Raw genomic sequence first — 23,238 nt, 5'->3', positions numbered from 1 at the left:
GAGTGTCCAAGTTAGTGTAGCTACCACCCTTTAACATAGATCAATTTACAGTCATATATTATGGGTAGAGAAATTGAAATTTGGAGTAACTAAATAATTTATTAAAGTATTAATTCATTCAAAACAGTTACATAGACAGGTAGAGACAGAGATCTCTCCATATGCTGGTTCACTCTCCCGATGGCTGCAATGGCCAGCACTGAGCCAGGCTGAAGCTAGGAGTTTCATGCAGGTCTCCTACACAGGTGGCAGGGGCCCAAACAATTTGGTCATCTTCTGCTGCTTTTCCCAGGCCATTAACAGGGAACTGGATGAGAAATTACAGCAGCTGGGACAGGAACTGGCACCCATATGCAATGCCAGTGCCACAGGTGCTGTAAAGCCACTATGCCACAACACTAGTCCCAAGAAACTAAAGAATTTGATCCAGGTCCTACAACCAGCTAATGCCAGAACCAGTGTTTGAACCCAGGCAGTCTGGTTTAATGGTTTGTGTTTTCAGTCATTACCATCAACTCAGTTCTTTGAATAGTGCATTTGTCACAGAAATCATTATGGGATATAGAAAGTGGATCAGGTAGAGGTGGAGGATAGAAATACAAGTACAGTTTAAGAAATTCTCAGACTCCCAACCATAACATTAATTCAGCCAAAGAGAATAATTATATAGTTAAGTGGTAGGTAAATAGTTTAACAAACATTCATGTAATTCAAGTGACCATGACTGCAGAAATGGGGCGCTGATTTGGAATGTGAAAGATGATTTATTTGTTTGAAAAACAGTCTGACATAGGGGAATATCAATAGAGGGAATGATAGAAAGACAGAGATCTTCCAATTGCTGGGTCACCCCCCACATGGTCTCAAAAGCCAGAGCTGACCCAGGCCAAAGCCTGGAGCCAGGAATTCTACATGGGTGGCAGGGGCCCAAACATTTGGGACATCATCCACTGCGTTCCCCAGGCACGTTGTCAAGGAGCTGGGCGGGAAGCCGGACAGCCGGGACTCCAACTGGTGCTCCAATATGGGCTGCCAGAGTAGCAAGCAGAGGTTTAATCTGATGCACCACAACGTTGGCCCCCAATTTATGTATTTATTATTTTTTTTTTTTTTACAGGCAGAGTGGACAGTGAAAGAGAGAGACAGAGAGAAAGGTCTTCCTTTGCCGTTGGTTCACTCTCCAATGGCCGCCGCGGCCAGCACGCTCCACGCTGATCTGATGGCAGGAGCCAGGTACTTCTCCTGGTCTCCCATGGGGTGCAGGGCCCAAGCACTTGGGCCATCCTCCACTGCACTCCCTGGCCACAGCAGAGAGCTGGCCTGGAAGACGGGTAACCGGGACAGAATCTGGCGCCCCGACCAGGACTAGAACCCGGTGTGCCGGCGCCGCTAGGAGGAGGATTAGCCTAGTGAGCCGCGGTGCCGGCCTATTTATTATTTATTCTAATCACAGTAGTAAACCTGTTAGAGCTTCTAAGTTGTAGAATGCAAATCAGCCCAAGAGGCAGGTGCTTTGACCTGAATGAAAACACAAAATTCTTGGTGTGTATGTATTTCACATCACACGGACGCTCTCCAGGCCAAGGGATCCCTCACAGGCAGGACACCATAAGCCTCAGCCTTTCCTACCCTGTTATCTGCCTCCCATCCGTGCTGTGTGACACACTCCTGATGAGCTGTTTACTGTGTCCCTGGTACAGATGGGTGTTCCATAAATACCCACTGCATGAATTAATAAGACAAGGAGGAAGTTTATTTTCTCTCCATGCTTAGGAATTAGAGTTTTTGAACCTTGCATATACAAAAGGATTCTGGGAAAACAGGCTTTTATTCTCACAAATCCTTATAATTATGGACTCAAAAAAAAAAAAAAAAAAAAAAAAAAAAAACCTGTCACTGACCTGAGATACATATAAATCCAGAAGAGAAAAAGGCCTCATTGTATGAAGACAGGTTGTCGGTCTGGGCGTAGACGGCGTACACAGACATGTGTGAGCAGGCACATTCCACGTAGTCGGCAGTGTTGTCCACCACTCTGCAGAACTGACTGTCGGACAACCAGCTAGGGCAGAAACACAGCAGTCACTGTGGCTCTCTCATCAATACTGAAGGTGTTGAGATGACTCTTGCAGAAAAAATAACCAGCTGAACTTAAGTGTTCTTTCCTTAGGACTTAAGCAGACCACATTTTCAAAAGAAACACTGGAGAGAACATCTGATCCGGGACATGACACAACAGGCTCCCCAAGACACCTTAAGAAGCAGTCTACATACCAAGCAAGCCTGCCCCAGCATTCCCAGTGCCAAAGCAGCAGGCCATCCCAACAGAGTGGCACCAGTTCCACCCTCAGAGCTAACCCATGCACTATTCTGTCATTCACGGGCATAAAATCTTCCTATTTTGAGTACCATAAATCACTTGCATGCTATTTTAGGAGCCCTTCCTCTTCTTTTTCATTTTTTGGAGCCACTTGTATTACACATATGTTTTCCAAGATTCTTTCAAGGGGTTTCATCTATAAAGTCTGGCTAATTTAGAACAAGAACTTGGACATGATTGTAGGACAAGCGCATCACTGCCAAGCCCTCTGAGCTTTCCAGTGACTAGTGGTTGAGTCTCTTTCTTTTTAGGGCCTCTGCATTTCTTCTCTAAGGGCATCAAACTTCCCAAACCAAACTGAAGATTTAAGGTCAAAACCTCCACTACTAATCTTAAACTGAGGACCACACAGAGTATCTCTGCACACGTATGGTAGGGTTACATTCCAATAAAGGCACACAAGTTCACAGTCCACTGAACCCACCAGCCATTATCATGGCTGGCCAGCAGAGTACACTGTAGATGCTACAGGCCACAGGCTGACTGGGAGCTGTGCTCAAGGATGTTGTCCAGCATGGAGAGAGAGGGTCGCATCACACTTCACGGTAACCCAGGAGAAGATCCAAATCCAATATGTGAAGTATGGTTTTCTATTGGCCGTCTGCTACCTTCACACCAGCATGAAGCTCAAACATCCAAGTTCAACCACTTTAAGTCAGGGGCCATTTGTATGAGGTTTAAGATCTATCTTCAGACATTAGGAATTTCAGTTGAATACTTTAATGGAAAGATTCACCAGAAGTTTGGTGTTTGGAGGACAGCTGTTGGCCCACCTGAACTACTAGGCCTGTCCAGAATTACAGTGTGCAGGGCTGAAATTCAGTAACAGAATCCGTGACTGCCACGGACCCTAGGTCCCCCACCAGCACCATCTGACCTGGCAGTCACAGTAACTGCTGAGACCTCACACCTTCAGCCACAGGGATTCAGAGAGAAATCACTCTCTTCTTCCCTTTCCTATGCACGGCTTTAATCTCAAAAATACTGCATGCCATGTGTGGGCTAGAACTGCAAATCCCTGCTGATCCCCCAAGCACAGAGCCTCAGCTCCTGCGCCACAGGCCCACACGGAGCAGGCAGAGGAGGAATTTTCTTTCCCACCTGACAAATTAACCAATAACTCCAGGAAGGTTATCTGAACCGATTAGAAGTCAGGTCACATTCCGAGAATAAGGTAGTGATAAAGAAGAAAATAATGCACCACACACATCCTCAAACTGCTGAGCTGTATTCCCCATCACAGCAGTGCTGTAATACTTCCTCAGTGGCAACCTTAGAGCATGATCAGAGTATCAGAAGGTGATTAGAGTAGTAGAACAGAGTATTAGGAAATGATCAAGCATTAGAACACTATCACAGCACGAGTACAGGGTCACAGTATTAGATCCTGATTAGAGCATAGGAAGTATTAGATCATCATCAGAATATTAGACCACACCATATCATACAACAATCAGAGTATGGGAACACAGAGTACTAGATCACAGAGTATGAGACTGTGACTAGAGTATTAGAACATGAAGAACATTAGAACAATCAGAGCATTAAACCATGCCCAGAGTTACAACCAGAGTATTAGAATGTGAAAAAAAAATGAGCAAACCATTAGAATGTGATCAAACTATTAGAACATGAAGAGTATGATCAGAGTATCAGACCATGACTAGAGTATTAGATCATGGTCAGAGCATTACAGCAGAGTACTACACTGTATTAGAGCACAGAGTATTAGACTGTGATCAGAAGATAACATACAATCAGAGTCCTAGACTGAGTATTAGTATTAGAACATGCTCAGAGTATTAAGGCACAGAGTACTACACTGCATTAGAACACCATCAGAGTATTAAACTGTGATCAGAAGATAACATACAGAGTCTTAGACTGAGTATTAGTATTAGAACATGCTCAGAGCGTTAGGATGTCTTCCTGCAGAGATTCTTCTCCAGTCTGACACCCACCTGGGGCCACCGTCTATGCTCAGTATAGAACTTAGGCTCAGCGGCACTGGGACAGGGAAAGACCAAACTGTTCCTGTAAAATGGTTAATAAGTACCTGGCAGCAGCCTGATTCCAGAGAAGACAGAGAGACGTCTGTGGGACAATCCTGGGCTCCGCAGCGTAGATCCTATAGAGAACCTCATTGCTGTTACTCAGGAGTTGTGAACTCTGACCTTTCACACTCAACGATAATACCTATAAATGGCAAGAGGGACAGGGTTGAAGGGTGTTTTCAACTTAGTATTGTGACTGAGGCTCTGCCTCTGGATCTGATTTCCTTTCCCTGGGCACTGTAGTCACTTGCTTTCTCCCACTGTGGAGACTTAGGAATGCAGGCACCAGACTGGTCTTCCACTACCCACTTCCTGCCCCCACCTCAGCAGCTCCCCCGACGAGGGATGACCACACACCCTGACTCACTGCAGTTGCCTTCCACCAAGAGCATGGTGTATAATAGGACATTATGTTAGCGAACTCTGTACTGTTTTTTCACTATCTATTATACACATAAAAATATGAAGGGACTATTCCAACTAGATTTGAAACAAAACATTCTACAAAAGGCCCATGAAGAAACGAGATACACAGCAGACTCATAGAATGGCAGATGTCCTAAATAGCACTCTGGCCTCAGAATCAGCCCTAAAGGCATTCGGATCCGGCTGAAAAGCCCATGAGAGTATTTCAGGCATGGAAAGCCAAGACACTCGGGGAAAAAAAAATTATGACCTAAATGAAAGATCTCCGTGAGTGAGATTCCAGTGGAAAGAACAGATCTTCAAAGAAGGAGGTACCTTTTCTCTGAAGGGAGGAGAGAACGTCCACTTTGACTATGACCTTGTCTTAATATGATAAGAGTCGGTGAACTCAAAAGGCTTCCATAGCCTTGGAAACTCATGACTGGAGCATAGGGAGATTACTGATGCCATAGACAGGAGTGTCAATTGGTAAAGTCAACAACAGGAGTCACTGTGCACTTACTCCTCATGTAGGATCTCTGTCCTTAATGTGCTGTACATTGTGATTTAATGCTATAACAAGTACTCAAACAGTATATTTCACTTTGTGTTTCTATGTGGGTGCAAACTGTTGAAACCTTTACTTAATGTATACTAAACTGATCTTCTGTATATAAAGAGAAACGAAAATGAATCTTGCTGTGAATGGAAGGGGAGAGGGAGTGGGAAAGGGGAGGGTTGCGGGTAGGAGGGACGTTATGGGGGGGAAAGCCACTGTAATCCATAAGCTGTACTTTGGAAATTTATATTCACTAAATAAAAGTTAAAAAAAAAAAGGCCCATGAAGACAGAACTAGTTTCATTCGGATTCCCCATGTGTGGCTCTTAACAAAAACATCTGATCAAGCTAATGCACGTTTCTATTGTCTACTAAGGAAACATCAGTGTCCAACCACATAATTCTTTCAAATGATAAATTACCTTATTTTTCAGAGCAGGAAGGCTGTTTTCAGTTACAAACCACTGCTGGCTGCTATACTCTGTGAACTGGACTAATTTACATGTATTTTGTCCAGACATTATTTCTGTATCCGGGACGTCCAATAACCTCTCCGGAATTCGAATATAATCACCTTCCTTTCCTTCAAACTTGTGCCCATTGATTTGCTGTGGGTACCAGTGAAGAGCCAGTATTGAGAAATACGGGCAAGTGTCAAGGATGGTTTTGCTTCTGCAACAGAAAAACGGAGAGTGTGCTGAACTGGCAGGTGCTCACACATGTGCGTCCTCTTGCATTTGCTAAAAAGCATCATCAGGGACTCTGTTCTCCATGTACAGTACGGGCACTCCCGATGCAGGAACCGCAGACGGGACCTGTTCTCAGCTGTTTTCTGGTTAACTTCCAGGACTTTTGGTTCAAAACTTTCTGCATCTTCTTGTTTGATCCTACTTATAACCTACATCACTGTATTTTTGAAGGCTGTTTTATGGTTATAGTGACACAACCTACAACTATAAAATGTACACTTCTGAGTTGCCTTTCGTGGAGCAGGTTGAGCAGAGGGTGTTTCCACTAAATGGTCTTACTGAAGAACACCGCACCTTCGGAACTGTGTGGTCATATTTCATCAAGAGTCTCCCTCACTCTCTCAAACCCATGGGAAAACTGCTAATCTAACCATTCAACTTGTAAGAAAAAAAGCACTGAATTGTGGCTTTTCCTTAATTTTTATTTAAGAGGCACAGAGACAGAACAGAGACAGAGAAATAGAGTGCTCCAGTCTGCTAGTTTAACCTCCAAATGCTTGTAAAAGCCAGGGCTGGACCACAGCTGAAGTCAAGAACTGGAAACTCAATCCAGGTCACCCACATTGGTAGCAGGAATTCAATTAATCAAGCCATTGCAACTGCCTCCCAGGGTCCATGTCAGCAGGAAGCTGGAGCTGAAAGCTGGAGTCATGTTTAATCTAGGTATTCAATAGCAGAGGTGTCTTGACCAGTATCTTAACCACTAGGCCAACTGCCCACCCTTGAAATTCTGTTTTGAAGATCTCCTAGGTATAATCAAATTCTATGCTTGATGAAATTGTTTGTCTTAAGATACAGATTTCTAGATTATACTCCAGGATTTAGGAAACTGGAATCCTTTTGTAACTAGTCACTCAAGAGGATCTCATGCAATCAGGCCTGAACCCATCACGTTTGCAAACATTAAGGGGATATGAAGATAAGTGATGTCTGAAACCCTCCAGGAAAAGCTTAGAGAATCTTAGGATAAATTTTATGCATTGACTGATTAAAGTTACACGGGCCACAACAGACATAGAGTATGTACTATTAGATCTTGGATCTAAATCGTGCCTAGTTAAGTTGTCTCTAACCTAGGAAATGAGGTAAAGAATTCTAAATGGGAGATTTGAGAAAGGAGAGGAAGAAGTGAGAGCTAACCTTTTCCTCTCCCTAAATACCCTCTCTAAAAACTCTCCTGCATTATTTCAACTACCACATTCAAATCATTGCCTTCTCATATCTACCTTCATCCATCCACTCACCCATGGCTCCAGGTGCCTGTTTCTAAGAATCCTGTTAAAACACTACATTTGGGGGTAGGCATTTGGTGCAGTGGTTAAGACACACTTGGGATACTGTATCCCAGACCAGAGTGCCTGGTTCGAGTGTTGATTCCACCTTGTTCACCGATATGTACCCTAGGAGGCAACATGTGATCATTCAAGTAGCTGGGCTCCTGCCCCCCACGTGGGAGACCTGCTTGCATTCTAGTTCCCAGCTTGAGCCAGGCCCAGCCTTGTCATCTTCAAAACATTTCTGAATTTAAATGTAACTTACCAACACTGATGACAGCTTTTATTGAAAGAAAACATATCAAGGTTTACACAAACCTCTTCAGCAGACATATCCCATTAAATAGCCAGTTTTTAAAATAACATCCTATATTTTAAATTAGAAATAAAACATTTTGAGGCCTTAATACTGCAGTGATCCAATTTACCTTATGAATATGACTTATTGCACCGTGGCATCTGAAGAATAATGGTAGAAAATGGTAAAAATTAATTATGTAGTCAATGATGAACATGAGCCATGGTTCACATTTTCATTTCTTCTCACTGGCTTCATCCATGAAACTCTAACCAGGAAATAACCAACCTGGAGTTCAGTAACTTTCTGAGAGGTACATTCATATGGGCACAGCAACCCTAACTCTAGGGAAGCATGAGCTACAGCACCTCCAACACTCTCAGAGGTTGGCAGCACCTGCCTTTGACTGTATTCAGAGTGCATCTTCTACGCATCAAATACAAGTGAGAAGAATTTTTCTTACTTTAAAAAAATTCTTCAAAATAGTGTCCAGCATTGTAATGCCACAGGTGAAGCTGCCAGGATCCCACATCACAGTGCTAGTTCAAGTCCTGGAAACTCTACCTTGGATCCAGGTCCCTGCTAATGCACAGAAGACATAGGGACCTTTGGGCTAGCAGTTAAGACACACACATCACACTGGAGTGCCCGGGTTCAAGATTCCTTCTGGCTTCAGATTCCAGCTTCTGTTCTGTGCAGACTCTAAGACAGTGGTTATGCCTCAAGTGCTTGGGGCCCTGCTACCTTGTAGAAGACTCAGACTGAGTTTCCAGCTCCTACTCTAGACCAAGCCCAGTCCCTGCTGTTTGCAGACATTTGGGGATTAAACCAGCAGGTGCGAGGGCTCTGTTTTTGTGTCTCTACCTCTTAAACTTAGAAAAAAAGGAGGGGAGGTTAAATAGAAGAAATACATTGCTGACAATATCATTTTTTGATGTAGGATTTTCTTCAAATAATTAATTTGCTCAATAAATGAATGCATTGAAGGACCGGCATTTCAGTACAGTGAGTTAAACCATTGCCTACAATGCCAGCATCTCATATGGGTACATGTCTAGTCTCTACTGCTCCACTTTTGATTCAGCTTCCTGCTAACATGTCTGGGGAAGCAGTGGAAGATGGTCTGAGTGATTGGGCCCCTGCACCCATATAGGAGACCTGAATGGACCCAGGTTCCTGGCTTTGGCTTGGCCCAACCCTGGCCATTCTGGCCATTTGGGAAATGAACCAGTAGATGGAAAATCTGTCTCTCCCTATCTTTCAAATAAATAGTTTTTAAAAAAACCAATGCATTGATAATATAAGTCTTAGTTACATCAAGTAAATGTCCATTTATGTTACATATTTCTTACTAAACATTGAAGAAATACAAGTGAGGAAGGTAATGTATTAAAAGATACTTTATTATTATTAATTTCAAAGGAAGAAATATATAAAGAGAAGGAGAGACAGAGATCTTCCATCTGCTGATTCACTCCCTGGATGGGCACAATGGCCAAGGGGGCTGGGCCAGGCACCTTCTCCAGGTCTCTCACATGGGTGTGGGGCCCAAGTACTTGGGACATCTGCTATTGCTTTCCTGGGCACACTAACAGAGAGCTGGATCAGAGTGAAGCATCCGGGACTTGAACCGGTACCCATATGGGATGCCAGCACTGCAGGTGGAGGCTTAGCCTTCTACACCACAGCCCCAAACATACATACTTTTCACCAGGAGAGCCACAGGTGACATCGGTCAGCAAAGAAAAGGCAAAATCCTCAGTCACTTCGGCAAAATGGACGAATCCCCTGGTATCCTTGCGCTTCGGGTTAATGAGAGAACAGAGAATCTCGTACAGAAGAGCTCGGCTTTCAACACTGAAAGCTTGAGTTCTCGCTTCAACAGTTATCTGGAAAGAATCCGAAGGAAACTGAAGTTATCCGCTGGTATATATATTATGTTCTATATTAACAATGAGGAATGCTCAAAAAGAAGGACAAACCTATGAAGAACTTAGGTGAAATTGGTATCAAAGTTATATTTCAAATGCATCCATTTGTACTTTAAGATATATAAATAATATTTATAAGGAAAAGTCATAGTCACTATTGTTTTCTATTTAATCATTACATAAAACCAAAAATGGCTGCATGGGTCACTTAATTTTAATCACAATAACTGGTACCATGAGTTAACATTGATCCCACTTCTAGATATACACTAAAGATTCTCTTGACCAACAGATAAGGAAATAAATGCACCAGGAATATCTGTTTATGACAGAAGGGAGATTACTTCTAATTATCTATTCTTCAGTGGACAGAAGCCACCACCTCTCAGTCTCTGTAGCACCACATCAGAAAGTCCTTCTGACCAAGAGAATAAGAGCTCCTGGCACTCCTGACCTCCTGCTTGAAAGATGCAGTTATTTGTCGTGAGGGGCAAAGAGAAGGAGAGACTGCCGTTGTGATTCTCCTTTGCCAGAATGTCGAGACGCATCTTTGTTGTCTGAGCACAGGTGTGAAGTCACTGACCTAATGTTCTATCTCCTCCTTTTATACCTGGCAAGTCCTTCAGATTCCCAAAGTCACCACTGCCCCACCCACTGACACATATTACTGTCTCGATAGTATGACGTAACCTTTACGAAGGAACCCAGGACAACCTTGAAATGATTAGTCTGTTTCGCCCACTGGATGAACTCACTGAGGAAGTAGCTCATGTTTCCTCCATTTTTTTTTTTCAGTAACTTTATAAGCCAGTTTCATTCCAAGTTTTTAGAAGAACTCAACATCTGAATTCCTAAGAGTAGCCACCCCAGCGCTATTAATAATGGAAAGTAATCCACAGGGGAAAATGACAAAAGGAATAGAGTAAAACTTTGAGAATGTAAAACCCACAAATACAGAGACCTGTTCATAGATCCTGGTAAGCTACATCTTTCCCTCCCTCCCTCCTTCCCTCTCTCGTTGCTTTTTGAATATAAATGAAAATGAATAGGGGCTGGCACTGTGGCACAGCAGGTTAAGCTTCTGCCTGTGATGCTAGAATCCCACATGGGCACCAATTTGAGTCCCAGCTGCTCCACTTCTGATGCAGCTCCCTACTAATGCACCTGGGAAAGCAGGGGAAGATGACCCAGGTACTTGGACCTCCACCATGCACATGAAAGACCCAAATGGAGTTGGTGGCTCCTGGCTTCAGCATGGTCCAGTCCCAGTCATTGGGGCCACTTAGGAAGTAAAGCAGTAGATGGAAAATAATCCTTTCCCATCTCTGCCCCTCCCTAACTCGTTCAAATAAATAAAACAAATCTCAGGGAAAAAAAATAAACTACTGAGTAGATGATTCCTCCTGCTCCAAGGTTAAGGTGGACAGTTCTGAACAGGTATCAATCACAGCCTTGAACAAGTTCGGTGTCAGAGGATGAACTGTATGTTAGGTGCAGGAATTTTACTGTACCATAATTTCACAATAACTGACATTTCACCTGAATGTGATTTTTTTATTAGCAAATTTACAAACCAAACCAAAGTGTCTAAACCAAGCACTTGGCTTGCCAGCCTTTCTCACCTGTCCTAGTAAATGCATCACGGCACCGAGTTGTTCATCCGTGTTCTCCGTGGCCACTCTCAGGCTGAGGGTATGGAGCACTCTGCTGAGGATGTCGGCATCCAGGGGCTGGTGCAACTGCTCCGCAAGCCCCCACACGGCCTGTGAGTCGGCGTCAGAGACGAGAGTGACATTGGCAACCCCGTACACTTCGTCAATTCTGGCACCACCTTGTGGATCGGAAAGCACAACTTGGAATCGCTTAGGGAATGGATTTAAAGATCCTGTCTCCGGCGTCAGGATGACATCCAATACAGCGTTTCTCTGGCCAGGCTCAAAGACCAACGTGCCTTCGGTTCTCACGAAGTCCTTCCCAGACAGCGCGGGAGACAGGACCGTGCGCCCGATGGTTTCCGCACTCCTCAGCTCCTGGGAGTGAAATGACTCTATTTCAGCGACACTGGTGCACCTCAGGTATCCCGATACCCCCATCAAAAGCTTACTTCTCACACAAATGCCATTTCCCTTAACCAGATGGGAAACAACAATACATGAATTGATATGTCAGAGAGATGAACACATGTCCCACAAGGGTGAGCTGAGGAAAGATGTATACCTAAGAGTGGTGAGAATAAGACAGAGCTGCTTCAGGATGAAACTCAACATGACAAGCACAGCGTGAATTCTGGCGGCATCCTCAGAGAACAGCCAGCAGATTCTGCTTACTACAGTTCTAGGAGAAAATCTTAATGTGTATGTATAGATAGCCCATGCTTACCTGGGTGCTGAAACTGACGGACATTCTGAGTCCTGTCCCAGAGTCTCTGGCCACCTGCAGGCTGATCAAGGTGGCCTTCCTAGGAGCCACTGCCAGCCGGGAGCCCACGGAGAAGTACACGAGGCCCTGTGGCTCAGCCCTCGGAGAAACTTTTATTTGTGCAAATCTGGCACTGCTGTTTATTTGTGCTCCGGCACTTACTTCATACAGTTCCACAAAAAAGTGCATTTCAGCTTGAGGCATCTGACAATGACAAAAAGAAAAGGACTACTGCTGATATATTTCTAGTTATGGACAGTTCCAATATTAAGAAATAGATAATTCATATGTATCATTACTGAAATAAACACATGGAGAGATGTATCTTCGATAACACAATATGAAACTCATGCTAGATTACCATGGGATCTATTTTGTTTTCTTCTTTCTTAAACATACATTTATTTTCTATGGTTGAGCTTTCTACTGGAAACATGTCAGGAAACAACTTCAACATGTGAATAATAAAATGCATTGATCCAATGAAATACCACAGAGTAGCAAAAATTGACTTGTACAAGATTTTTCAACAGAGAAGGGTTTTGAGACAAGTTACACAATGAAATGTATTACGTCCTACATAAAGTGTAAAATCACACAAAGTTTACCACATGTTCTTGATGCTTAGGTAAAAATTTAAAAGCACCACTACTGCCATCTATGCTAACAGTCACTTCCATAAGGGTGTAGGGTGGAGAACAGGGCAGAGGGTACAGTAGGAGAATAACACTGGTGATAGGGAAGAAAATGTTTTCATTTTCTAAGGTATTATTCTAATAACTTTTATTTTTAAAGGGTTTTAAATAAATATGACCAAATATTGATAATAGTCAATTTTCTAAATTTCACAAATTTTTTTCAAAATCTCTCAAAATTCAGCTTAACTTTAGCCTGCCAGTTATAGTACAGTCCTTTACCATCTCAGTTCTTTCTCAACAATCTCAAACAATTTATTTTCTAAAGCCTGAATTCCATTTTACAGCATATTGTCAATCATTTATTTCAACTAGCAATTCACTCCCACACAATAGTCTAGAAATCTTGGTGGTATTGTTTGCTTCCTGAAATACCCCAAAGCTGCTAAGCTGGTGCATTTTTCAACTGTATGTGCCTAATTGGATATGATACATCATTTTTTATCTATCATCCAGGGCCTTATTCATCACTTGTTTTGTGATCATGTTAATGATGATCATTATGTCATGAAACAATACAATAAACCTCTCAGTGTTTCCAAGAATAAGTTATATATCTTAGTCACACAATATTCTAACTTGATCTTTTGTTGCCTAAAGAAATGTGTTCAGCTTCACTATGGCAACACATCATTCTTCACTTTTGATGATCAACTGTCAGAAAACACTGAAATACAGAAATAACTACTCTTCTCACTTTCAAGAAACTCAATTTGGCAAATACAATGAACTCAAGCACGAGGAAAATGTGGGTAACTATATTCAAGAGCCATTATTTCCTAACGGCCAAGTGCGATTGAGTTCACATCAGCTTCTCTAAGTATTTAAGCATATTACATTCCAAGAGACTCTTGTCTTTATTTTCCAGTAAAATATTCCTTTTCATTCTGATGATCACAACATTACTTATGACCACTTGCAGTAAAATGAATATGTTATAACCTAAGGGAAGAATCATCTAAAACTGAGCAATACAGATAGGAAGCTATACATAACTAGCCCAAAGACCAAAGGAATTTTCCAGTCTTATAAAAAATGTTCTATCCAAAGAATTTTCCTGAAGTCCATTGGGAAATGAAGGCTCTCAGATCATATCTGATCCTCTCTGGACTCTGAAACATGTCTGGAGATCACGTAGCAGCCCATTCCATGTGTAAATGCCAGCAGATTCTTTTCCTAATTAGGTCAGAAGCACTTTAGGAAGCTCTTTTGCCCCAATTGATATAAAATGACTTTTCCTGTGTGCAGAAGCAGGTTTCAGAAGCAGGAAAACAAAGGATACTCATAGTGGAACAATATCTTCCTTTAATACTTCAATATATGCAGGACCAGCATTGTGGCATAGTTAAAACCATGACCTACAATGCCGGCATCTCATGGCGGGCCAAGTTCATATTCTGGCTGCTCCACTTCTGATCCAGCTCTCTGCCAGTGGTCTGCGAAAAGCAGAAGATGGTTCAAGTGCTTGGGCACCTGCCATTCATGTGGGAGATCTGGAAGAAGCTAGTGTTTTTGGTCTGGCTCAGCCCTGGCTGTTGTCTGTCTGTCCATCTATAACTTTAGCAGATAAATTTTTAAAAAAAGGCAACAGGGGCAGCAGAGAGGAGAGGAAAAGTTGGCAGATTAAAGACAGGCATGTTTTGTGGGGCTAGGGATAAACAGTGAGGCAAAGAGTGGTGGAAGTGTACTCTCTGCATAGAATTGGAGAGAAAACAGCCCGGGAAGCCCCACACCAGGAGGCAAAATGAAATGAACCCGAGTGGAGAGTGCAGACACGCAGCACAAGTTCAGCTGCAGAGAGTGGGTGTCAGCAGCAGTTTAGAGACGGAGGCGAGAACAGACTCCAGCAACCTGTGGTGATGGAGCTGGAGAGAGAGCATGGCTGGTGTCTGGATTGGAGACCTGGGGGCTTGCCAGTAGCTGATGGTTGCCCCTGGACCCAGTGTAAGAGAAAGAAGACATTTGATTCCCCTCTAAAGTCTCCAAAACAGAGCACACTGTCCAGCTGGGAGAGGATGGGTGCCATTTTAGAATTGGGCCACAGCGAAGCAACCCCTGGGGTGTACACCTAACAACTGAGGAAGGACACCTCAACAGCAGGGCCAGCAGCAGTGGTGGGTTGGCATTTGGCCAATGGCGCTGGTGTATGCTCATGAGCCAGAGAACAGTCTGTAGTCCCCACTGACTTTAAGCCCGGCTGGGAGGTGGCTGGGCAGCTACGTGGGACAGAGGGGTGCCCACCTCCACGGCCTCCCAGAGTCAAAATGCCTAGGCAGAGCAGTCCGGGGAACATCCACCTCTCTGTTGAAGGACAGACTGGCATGGCAGAGGGAAACCTCTGAACCTGGTGACTGTGGGAGCCTTATATGCTGAGACCATGGGACTCCATGGTTACATGAGAAGTTGCAAGGTATAGCTGGGTATTGAGTTCTACCAAGCCCAATTTGGGTGTTACCCTGGAAATTCACCCCACCCTACAGTATCTACTAGGCCTCCCAGGCCACACCCAACACACCTCTTGGTACTCTCTGAAAGTGCAGACATTCCATTAAGCCACAGAAGCATAGGCAAAAGACAAAAGCCATCAGAAGAAAAAAATAAAAATCAATTCTACAAATTCCTAAAAGTGCAGAAATTCAAGCAACAAGTCACCATACTCCCCTCAAAAGAAAACAATATTTCAATATTAGAATGCGAAGATGAACACGTTAAGGAAATGCCAGAAATGGAATCCAAAAAAATTAATCATAGAATTATTCAAAAGTGATCAGAAGCAAATCCACAAACTAAAGAAAACCATATATGAATGAAAATTTTCCCATGAAATTGAGATTTTAAAGAGAAATCAAAATGAAATTTTAGAAATGAAGAATTCAGTAGATCAAATTAAAAAATGTAATGGAAAACCTCAACAGCAGACTTGGTGAGGCAGAAGAATATCCAAACTAGAAGAAAAATCTTTGAAAATTTCACAGACAAAAGAAAAAACAAAACAAGAAGATAATAGAAAACTTAAACAGTGTTGAAATCTATGGAATACTACCAAATGACCCAACATCAGTCTTAGGAGTTTCTAAAGGAGTAGAAAGAGAATGGTCTAGAGAACCTACTTGTGAAGTAATTACAGAAATTTCCCCAATTTCAAGAGACATCCAAATAGCAGAAGCACATAGAACACCTAACAGATATGACCAGAAAACACCTTCACCATGACACATTGTAGTCAAGCTTTTCCCAGTAAAAGATGGAGATACTAAAATGTTCATGAGAGAAATGTGATGTTACTTACAGGGGATCTCCAATTAGACTCATAGATGCCTTCTTATCAGAAACCCTACAGACCAGAAGGGAATGGTGAAACATAGTCCAAGTCTTAAAAAAAAAAAAAAAAAAAAAAAACTGTCAATTCAGAATGCTGTACCCTGCAAGCTAGCATTTATGAATGAAGGTGAAATAAAGACCTTCCATAACAGAAATTGAAAGAATTTGTCAACACTTGTCAAGCCTGACAAGAGATGCTTACAAATGTGCTACGCACAGAAACACAGAAAGATAGTCAGCATTATTAAAGAAGGTAGAAAACTCCCCAGTGAAAGTACAAAAGAAACCCAAAGTAAACAATACAAATATTTACGGGAAAATGGCACGGCCAAGTCATTACTTATCAATAGTCACCTTGAATGTAAATGCCCTCAATTCTCCAGTTAAAGTAAACAGACTGGCTGAATGGATGAAAAAAACAAGAGCCATCTATTTGCTGTTTACAAGAAACACATCTCACCAACGAAAATACAGATTGCAAGTGAAAGGATGGGAAAATACATTCCATGCTAACAAACCAAAAAAGAGCTGATGTTGCCATCCTAATATCAGACAAAAACTGAACAATAACCAAGACAAATTGAATCAGTAGTAAAGATCCATCCACCAAAGAAAAGCCCAAGATCAGATGGCATCACTGCTAAATTCTACCAGACATTTTAAGATCTAATTCCAATTCTTCTATTCAAAAGACTTGAAAAGCAGAGAATCCTCCCAAACTCCTTCTATGAAGCCTGCATCACCTTAATACCTAAACCTAAACCTGAAAAAGGTACAGAGAAACACAGCTACAGACCACTCTCTCTGATGAACATAGATGGAAAAATCCTCAACAAAATTCTAGCTAATCAAATCCAACAACGTATCAGAGATTTTTCACCGAGACCAAGTGGGATTTACCCCCAGTATGCAGTGATGGTTCAACATTTGCAAATCACTTAATGTGATATATCACATTAACAAACTGAAGAACAAAAATCATATGATTATCTCAACAGATGCAGGGAAAGTGTTTGATAAAATATAACATCCTTTCATGATGAAAACCTTAAGCAAATTGGATATAGGAGGAACATTCCTCAACATAATCAAGGCAATATATGATAAACCTACGGCCAGCATCCTGTTGAATGAGGGATAGCTGGAAGCATCCCCCCCCATCCAGAACCAGACAAGGATGCCCATTCTCACTATTGCTATTTACATAGTCCTGCAAGTTTCAGCCAGAGCCATTAGGCAAGAAAAAGAAATCAAACGGATACAAATTGGAGAGGAGGAAATCAAACTATCCCTATTTGCAGATGACATGATTCTATATGTAGAATCTATATGTAGAGGATCCAAAAGACTCCACTGACAGACTACTGGAACTCATAAAAGTGCTTGCTAAAGTGGCAGGATATAATACAAAACACAGAAATCAATAGCCCTTGTATACATAATGTCATGGCTGAGAAAGAACTTCTAAGATCAATTCCATCATTAGGGAGGAGCATGAAACGTGGCAGATGCTCCAATTCCCACCACAAAGGTGGGCAATAGACTCTGCCCCAAGATGGGGCTCCCATGGCCTGCCACTGCCCAGTAACTTTTTATGATTTTTTTTTAAATTATAGGCTGTTTTGGCTTCATGATGGTTTTGGTTTTGTTTTGGCTTCTATGCTGGTCCTTTTTTTGTTTTGGCTTCAGGCTGGTCTTTAATTATTTGTTTTGCTTTACTAAGCAGCATTAAAAAAATAAGAAAACAATTTTTTAAACCCCCACATTGGGCTTGGTAGAATAATGGATCCCTGGCCAGCGTCACGGCTCACGAGGCTAATCCTCCACATAGCGGCGCTGGCACACCAGGTTCTAGTCCCGGTCGGGGCGCCGGATTCTGTCCCGATTGCCCCTCTTCCAGGCCAGCTCTCTGCTGTGGCCCGGGAGTGCAGTGGAGGATGGTCCAAGTGCTTGGGCCCTGCACCCCATGAGAGACCAGGATAAGTACCTGGCTCCTGCCATCAGATCAGCACAGCGTGCTGGCCGTGGCGGCCATTGGAGGGTGAACCAACAGCAAAGGAAGACCTTTCTCTCTCTCTCTCTCTCTCTCTCTCTCTCACTGTCCACTCTGCCTGTCAAAAAAAAAAAAAAAAAAGAAAAGAAAAGAATAATGGATCCCATTTGGTATACAAATAGAGACTCTAAGGTGTCAGAATTGTAACTAAATCAATACATCCAAGTCATAGGCTTAAGGAATTACAGCTAATGCAATGTATCCATGTCAAATGCTTAAGGAAAATTAGGCTCCTGAAGAGCTGTGCCTGTTTTTATCTTCTCAGGTCCTACAAAGGAACTGTAAAGTCCTTCATGAATCCCTATGGACTTACACCTTAGGGTATAGTTTTAAAAGTTGCCATGGGATCCTAAATCCCTTTGGGCTGGATGGGGAAAGTAACATCTGAAGTTTTAAAGCGATCATATATAGATAGAATGAAGTTTTAAAGTGATCATATAGGTGGAATTGTTAAAGTGATCATATTAGTAGGACTGTTTACTGATAATAAATAGAATTATAGAGTAGTAAATGCTCCAAAATGGGAAGCAGTCCACACAGCAGACTCCTAGAATGGGAATTGCTCCAAGTAGCAGTCAGTGACCTCAGAGTCAGCCCTAAAGGCATTCTGGTCTGACTAAACAGCTCAGGAGAGCATTTCAGGAGCGGAAAGCCAGGACACTCCTGCAAAAAGTGTCCCTACATGGAGGACCTCCCTGGGTGAGACCCCAGTGGAAAGAAGTGGTCAAAGAAGGATGTACTTTTCTCCAAAGGGAGGAGAAAACTTACACTTTGCTTATGGCCTTGTCCAAATACTGACGGAGTTTGTGGACTCAGAAGGCGTCCGGAGTCTAGGCAGCTCGTATCAAGAGCCTCGGGTGATCACTGAGGTCATGCCTTAGAGTGTTAATTGTTAAATTAACAACAGGAGTCACTGTGAACTTACTCCCCATGTGGGACCTCTGTCCTCAAAGAGCTACAGTATTAGCCTTAGTGGTAAAACTTGTTCCCAAAGATTCACCTTGTCCTAGCATGTTGTATTCTTATGTGTCGTAAGTTCTAGTTATGCCTAAATGTCGAACTCCACTGCCTGTATTCTTAGGTGTTTCTTTAAAGTTTATTAAATATCTCAAACGTGAATGGATCCATGTCGCTCTGTGATACTCCTATCTTGTATGTTTTAGCATAAGGTCAGGTACAGATGGTTAAAGGCCTCAGGACTGCTAATGAGGCAGTTACCTCGATGCATCTTACTGTGTTTTAAACCTTCGCCTAAGGGATAATTTCTTCTGCATCTCAGTAAAGCTGGAATCGAGGATAGTGAGAATACAGAACTTCCCAAATACAGCTCAGGTTTCTAAACTAGAGGTAGATTACCTGGGATACGTTCTAAGTCCAGAAAAGTGTGTTCTTTCAGTCAAAAGGTGGAAAGCTTTTTGATATTTAAAAGGCAACTAGTGATATTCCTGGGAATGGTGAGATTCTGTGGAATTTGGATTCCAAGCTTTTCTATATGCTTTAAAAAGGTCCCAATGCAGACACTGCTGGACAGGGTAGCAACAAGAGTTGCTCCGGGCCTGAAGCACCGGCATCGCATATGGGTGCCAGTTCGAGTCCCAGCTGCTCCACTTCTGATCCAGCTCTCTGTTATGGCCTGGGAAAGCAGAAGATGGCCCAAGGCCTTGGGCCCCTGCACCCATATGGGAGACCTGGAAAAAGCTTCTGGCTCCTGGCTTTGCATCAGCATAGCTTCGGCCGTTGTGGCCATCTGGGGAGTGAACCAGCAGATGGAAGACCACTCTCTCTGTCTCTACCTCTCTTTGTAACTCTGTCTTGAAAATAAAAATAAATCTTAAAAAAAAAGAGTTGCCCCAGCGGCCGGCACTGTAGCATAGTAAAAAGCTGCTGCCTGCAGTGCCAGCAACCCATATGGGCACCAGTTCAAGTCCTGGCAGCTCCACTTCCAGTCCAGCTCTCCGCTATGGCCTGGGAAAGCAGAAGATGGCCCAAGTTCTTGGGCCCCTGCACCCACATGGGAGACCGGGAAGAAGCTTCTGGCTCCCGGCTTCGGATTGGCGCAGCTCTGGCCATTGTGGCCAACTGGGGAGTGAACCAATGGATGGAAGACCGCTCTCTCTGGCTCTCTCTGCACCTCTCCTCTCTAACTCCAACTTTCAAGTAAATAAATAAATTTTTTTAAAAATTGCTCCAAAGAATTAAGGAGCTTCTAGTAGAAGCCATAACATTGGGAATTGCTGATGACAGGATCCTATGGACTATGGATTCCAGGATCTGGATTCTAAGCCTTTGTATTTGCTTTAAAAAGCCCCCACCCCCAACACACACACACACACAGTGCTGGACAGGGAAGCTACAGAAGTTGTTCCAACAAACTCAGGAGCTTTTGATGCAAACTCCAACATTAGGAATTCCTGAGCAAGCCACTCACAGAAAGATCAGTTGCAGCCTAAATGGCAGGGACCTTCCCAGGTGCTACTGAGCACGACCACCTCAGTGAGATTAGGATTAAACCTCTACCTCTTAAGTCTTTACAAGTGAACTAAAGGACATGTCTGACTCCTTAAGTACTTCTTCAAAGCAAAAAGGATAAGTAAAGCCTTTGCCTTCCTCACATCAAGGCTGCTGTACCTTAAGGCAGACATGACGTACCTGCCTCTTGATTCTCTATGGGAACTGTTACTGACAATAAAACTCATAATGGATTTTTTTTTTTTTTGACAGGCAGAGTGGACAGTGAGAGAGAGAGACAGAGAGAAAGGTCTTCCTTTGCCGTTGGTTCACCCTGCAACGGCCGCCACGGCCTGCGTGCCATGGCCAGTGCATCGCGCTGATCCGAAGCCAGGAGCCAGGTTCTTCTCCTGGTCTCCCATGGGGTGCAGGGCCCAAGCACTTGGGCCAACCTCCACTGCACTCCCGGGCCACAGCAGAAAGCTGGCCTGGAAGAGGGGCAACCGGGACAGAATCCGGCGCCCCAACCGGGACTAGAACCTGGTGTGCCTGCGCCACAAGGTGGAGGATTAGCCTATTGAGCCACGGCGCCGGCCCATAATGGATTCTTCTACTATAATTCTCTATGCTCAAGCTAAATGGATTTTATAATCCACATAGGGGTTGCCAATCACCACCCACTATCTAGGAGTCTGTAAAATACATTCTTTTTAAACTTTTATTTAGTAAATATAATTTTCCAAAGTACAGTTTATGGATTACAATGGCTTTTTCCCCCCCATAACTTCCCTCCCACCCGCACCCCTCCCATCTCCCACTCCCTCTCCCATTCCATTCACATCAAGATTCATTTTCAATTCTCTTTATATACAGAAGATAGATTTAGTATATATTAAGTAAAGATTTCAACAGTTTGCACCCACACAGAACATAAAGTGTAAAATACTGTTTCAGTACTAGTTATAGCATTACTTCACATGGGACAACCCATTAAGGACAGAGAATCCCATATGAGGAGTAAGTACACAGTGACTCCTGTTGTTGACTTAACAATTTGACACTCTTGTTTATGGCATCAGTAATATCCCTAAGCTCTAGTCATGAGAATTCACTGACTTCGATCTTATTTAGACAAGGTCATAGTTAAAGTGGAAGTTCTCTCCTCCCTTCAGAGAAAGGTACCTCCTTCTTAGATGGCCCATTCTTTCTACTGGGATCTCACGCGCAGAGACCTTTCATTTAGGTTTTTTTTTTTTTTTTTAATTTTTTTTGCCAGAGTGTCTTGGCTTTCCATGCCTAAAATACTCTTGTGGGCTCTTCAGCCAGATCCGAATGCCTTAAGGGCTGATTCTGAGGCCAGAGTGCTGTTTAGGACATCTGTCATTCTATGAGTCTGCTGTGTATCCCACTTCCCAAAATACATTCTTTCCAACAGAAAGGGCACTCCACTTACAACTGGTCTTGTTCCAGTTTTCACTTATGCTAATTAACAGACTTACATGTTTCAGATCGAATTCTGGCAATCACTGACCATGCAGGAGACATAGACATTGGCAGTGACTGAGACTGCTCCAGCTCACAAAGCAAATTTGTTAGGTGAGATAGGCAGAGACTTCCAGAACCAGGACAGGCAGGGCCTGTATTATGCTCCTCCTAAGCAGGAAGCAGCTATAGAAGATGTCATGATTCTATACCCTTCAAGATCCCTTAGGATTAAGGGAATGGAGTCTCTGAGTGGGGAATGTTGTAGGCAGGCATATAGGATAAAATTGATCAGGTTTATATGCTCGAAGACCACGCCTTCACCTCGTCCCCTGTATGACCTCATGCCCCTACCTGACCACACACACTTGTGTGCACACCTGCCAATCAGACTAATTAACCACTCCCCCTTGGAAGTGGATTAAAGGACTGGGACATGGTGGGTCCAGCCCTTTTTCCCTGGACCCACTTGCTGCCCCTGCACCTTTGGGCACTTGGCCTTCAGGCCACCCACCCCATGCTTCCTGCCGGCATGCTCATCCACAGGCTGCCTTCCAGTGCTGGGTAAGAATCCAGATTTCTTAGATAGGGCCCTCACTCTCCTATGCATGTCTCTCACTAAATAAAAAGCTTAAAAAGTTAAAAAAATTCAGTCACATTCACAATAGCTCCAAAAAGGAACAAATATTTTGAGATAAATTTAACCAAGGATGTCAGGATCTCAATAATGAGAATTACAAAACACTAAAGAAGGAAACAGAAGATATTTTAAAAATGGAAAAATCTTCCATGTTCATGGATTGGAAGAATCAGCATCATCAAAATTTCCATACTACCAAAAGAAATTTACAGATTCAATGTGGTCCTAATAAAAATAATAACATTCTTCACAGATTTAAAGAAAATTATGCTGAAACTCACATGGAGACACAAAGGACTCTGAATACCTAAAGCAATCTTATATGACAAAAACAAAATTGGAGGCATCACAATACCTGCTTTCAAGATATATTACAAGATAGTTGGCCAGCGCTGCGGCTCACTAGACTAATCCTCTGCCCGCGGCGCTGGCACCCCGGGGTTCTAGTCCCAGCTGGGGCGCTGGATTCTATCCCGGTTGTTCCTCTTCCAGTCCAGCTCTCTGCTGTGGCCCGGAAAGGCAGTGGAGGAT

At 43.1% G+C, this 23,238-nt stretch overlaps 1 protein-coding gene across 1 annotated transcript in view; it reads right to left on the bottom strand.

Annotated features, from left to right (window-relative positions):
• The window catches only part of ADGRV1 (adhesion G protein-coupled receptor V1), a 597,653-nt gene that overhangs the window by 310,501 nt on the left and 263,914 nt on the right, over nucleotides 1–23,238 (bottom strand). The window contains exons 77-82 of the mRNA XM_070056453.1: nucleotides 12,030–12,272; nucleotides 11,273–11,680; nucleotides 9,424–9,608; nucleotides 5,821–6,070; nucleotides 4,437–4,576; nucleotides 1,902–2,062 (exon numbers count right to left, since the gene is read on the bottom strand). Of these exons, the coding sequence (XP_069912554.1) occupies nucleotides 1,902–2,062; nucleotides 4,437–4,576; nucleotides 5,821–6,070; nucleotides 9,424–9,608; nucleotides 11,273–11,680; nucleotides 12,030–12,272 (1,387 nt within the window). The remainder of the gene's footprint in view (nucleotides 1–1,901; nucleotides 2,063–4,436; nucleotides 4,577–5,820; nucleotides 6,071–9,423; nucleotides 9,609–11,272; nucleotides 11,681–12,029; nucleotides 12,273–23,238) is intronic.

The sequence above is a fragment of the Oryctolagus cuniculus genome, chromosome 14 (genome assembly GCF_964237555.1).
Source record: "Oryctolagus cuniculus chromosome 14, mOryCun1.1, whole genome shotgun sequence".
Taxonomy (NCBI): Eukaryota; Metazoa; Chordata; class Mammalia; order Lagomorpha; family Leporidae; genus Oryctolagus; species Oryctolagus cuniculus.
The sequence above is the reverse complement of the archived record's forward strand: the minus strand, read 5'-3'. Positions and strand labels throughout refer to the sequence as shown.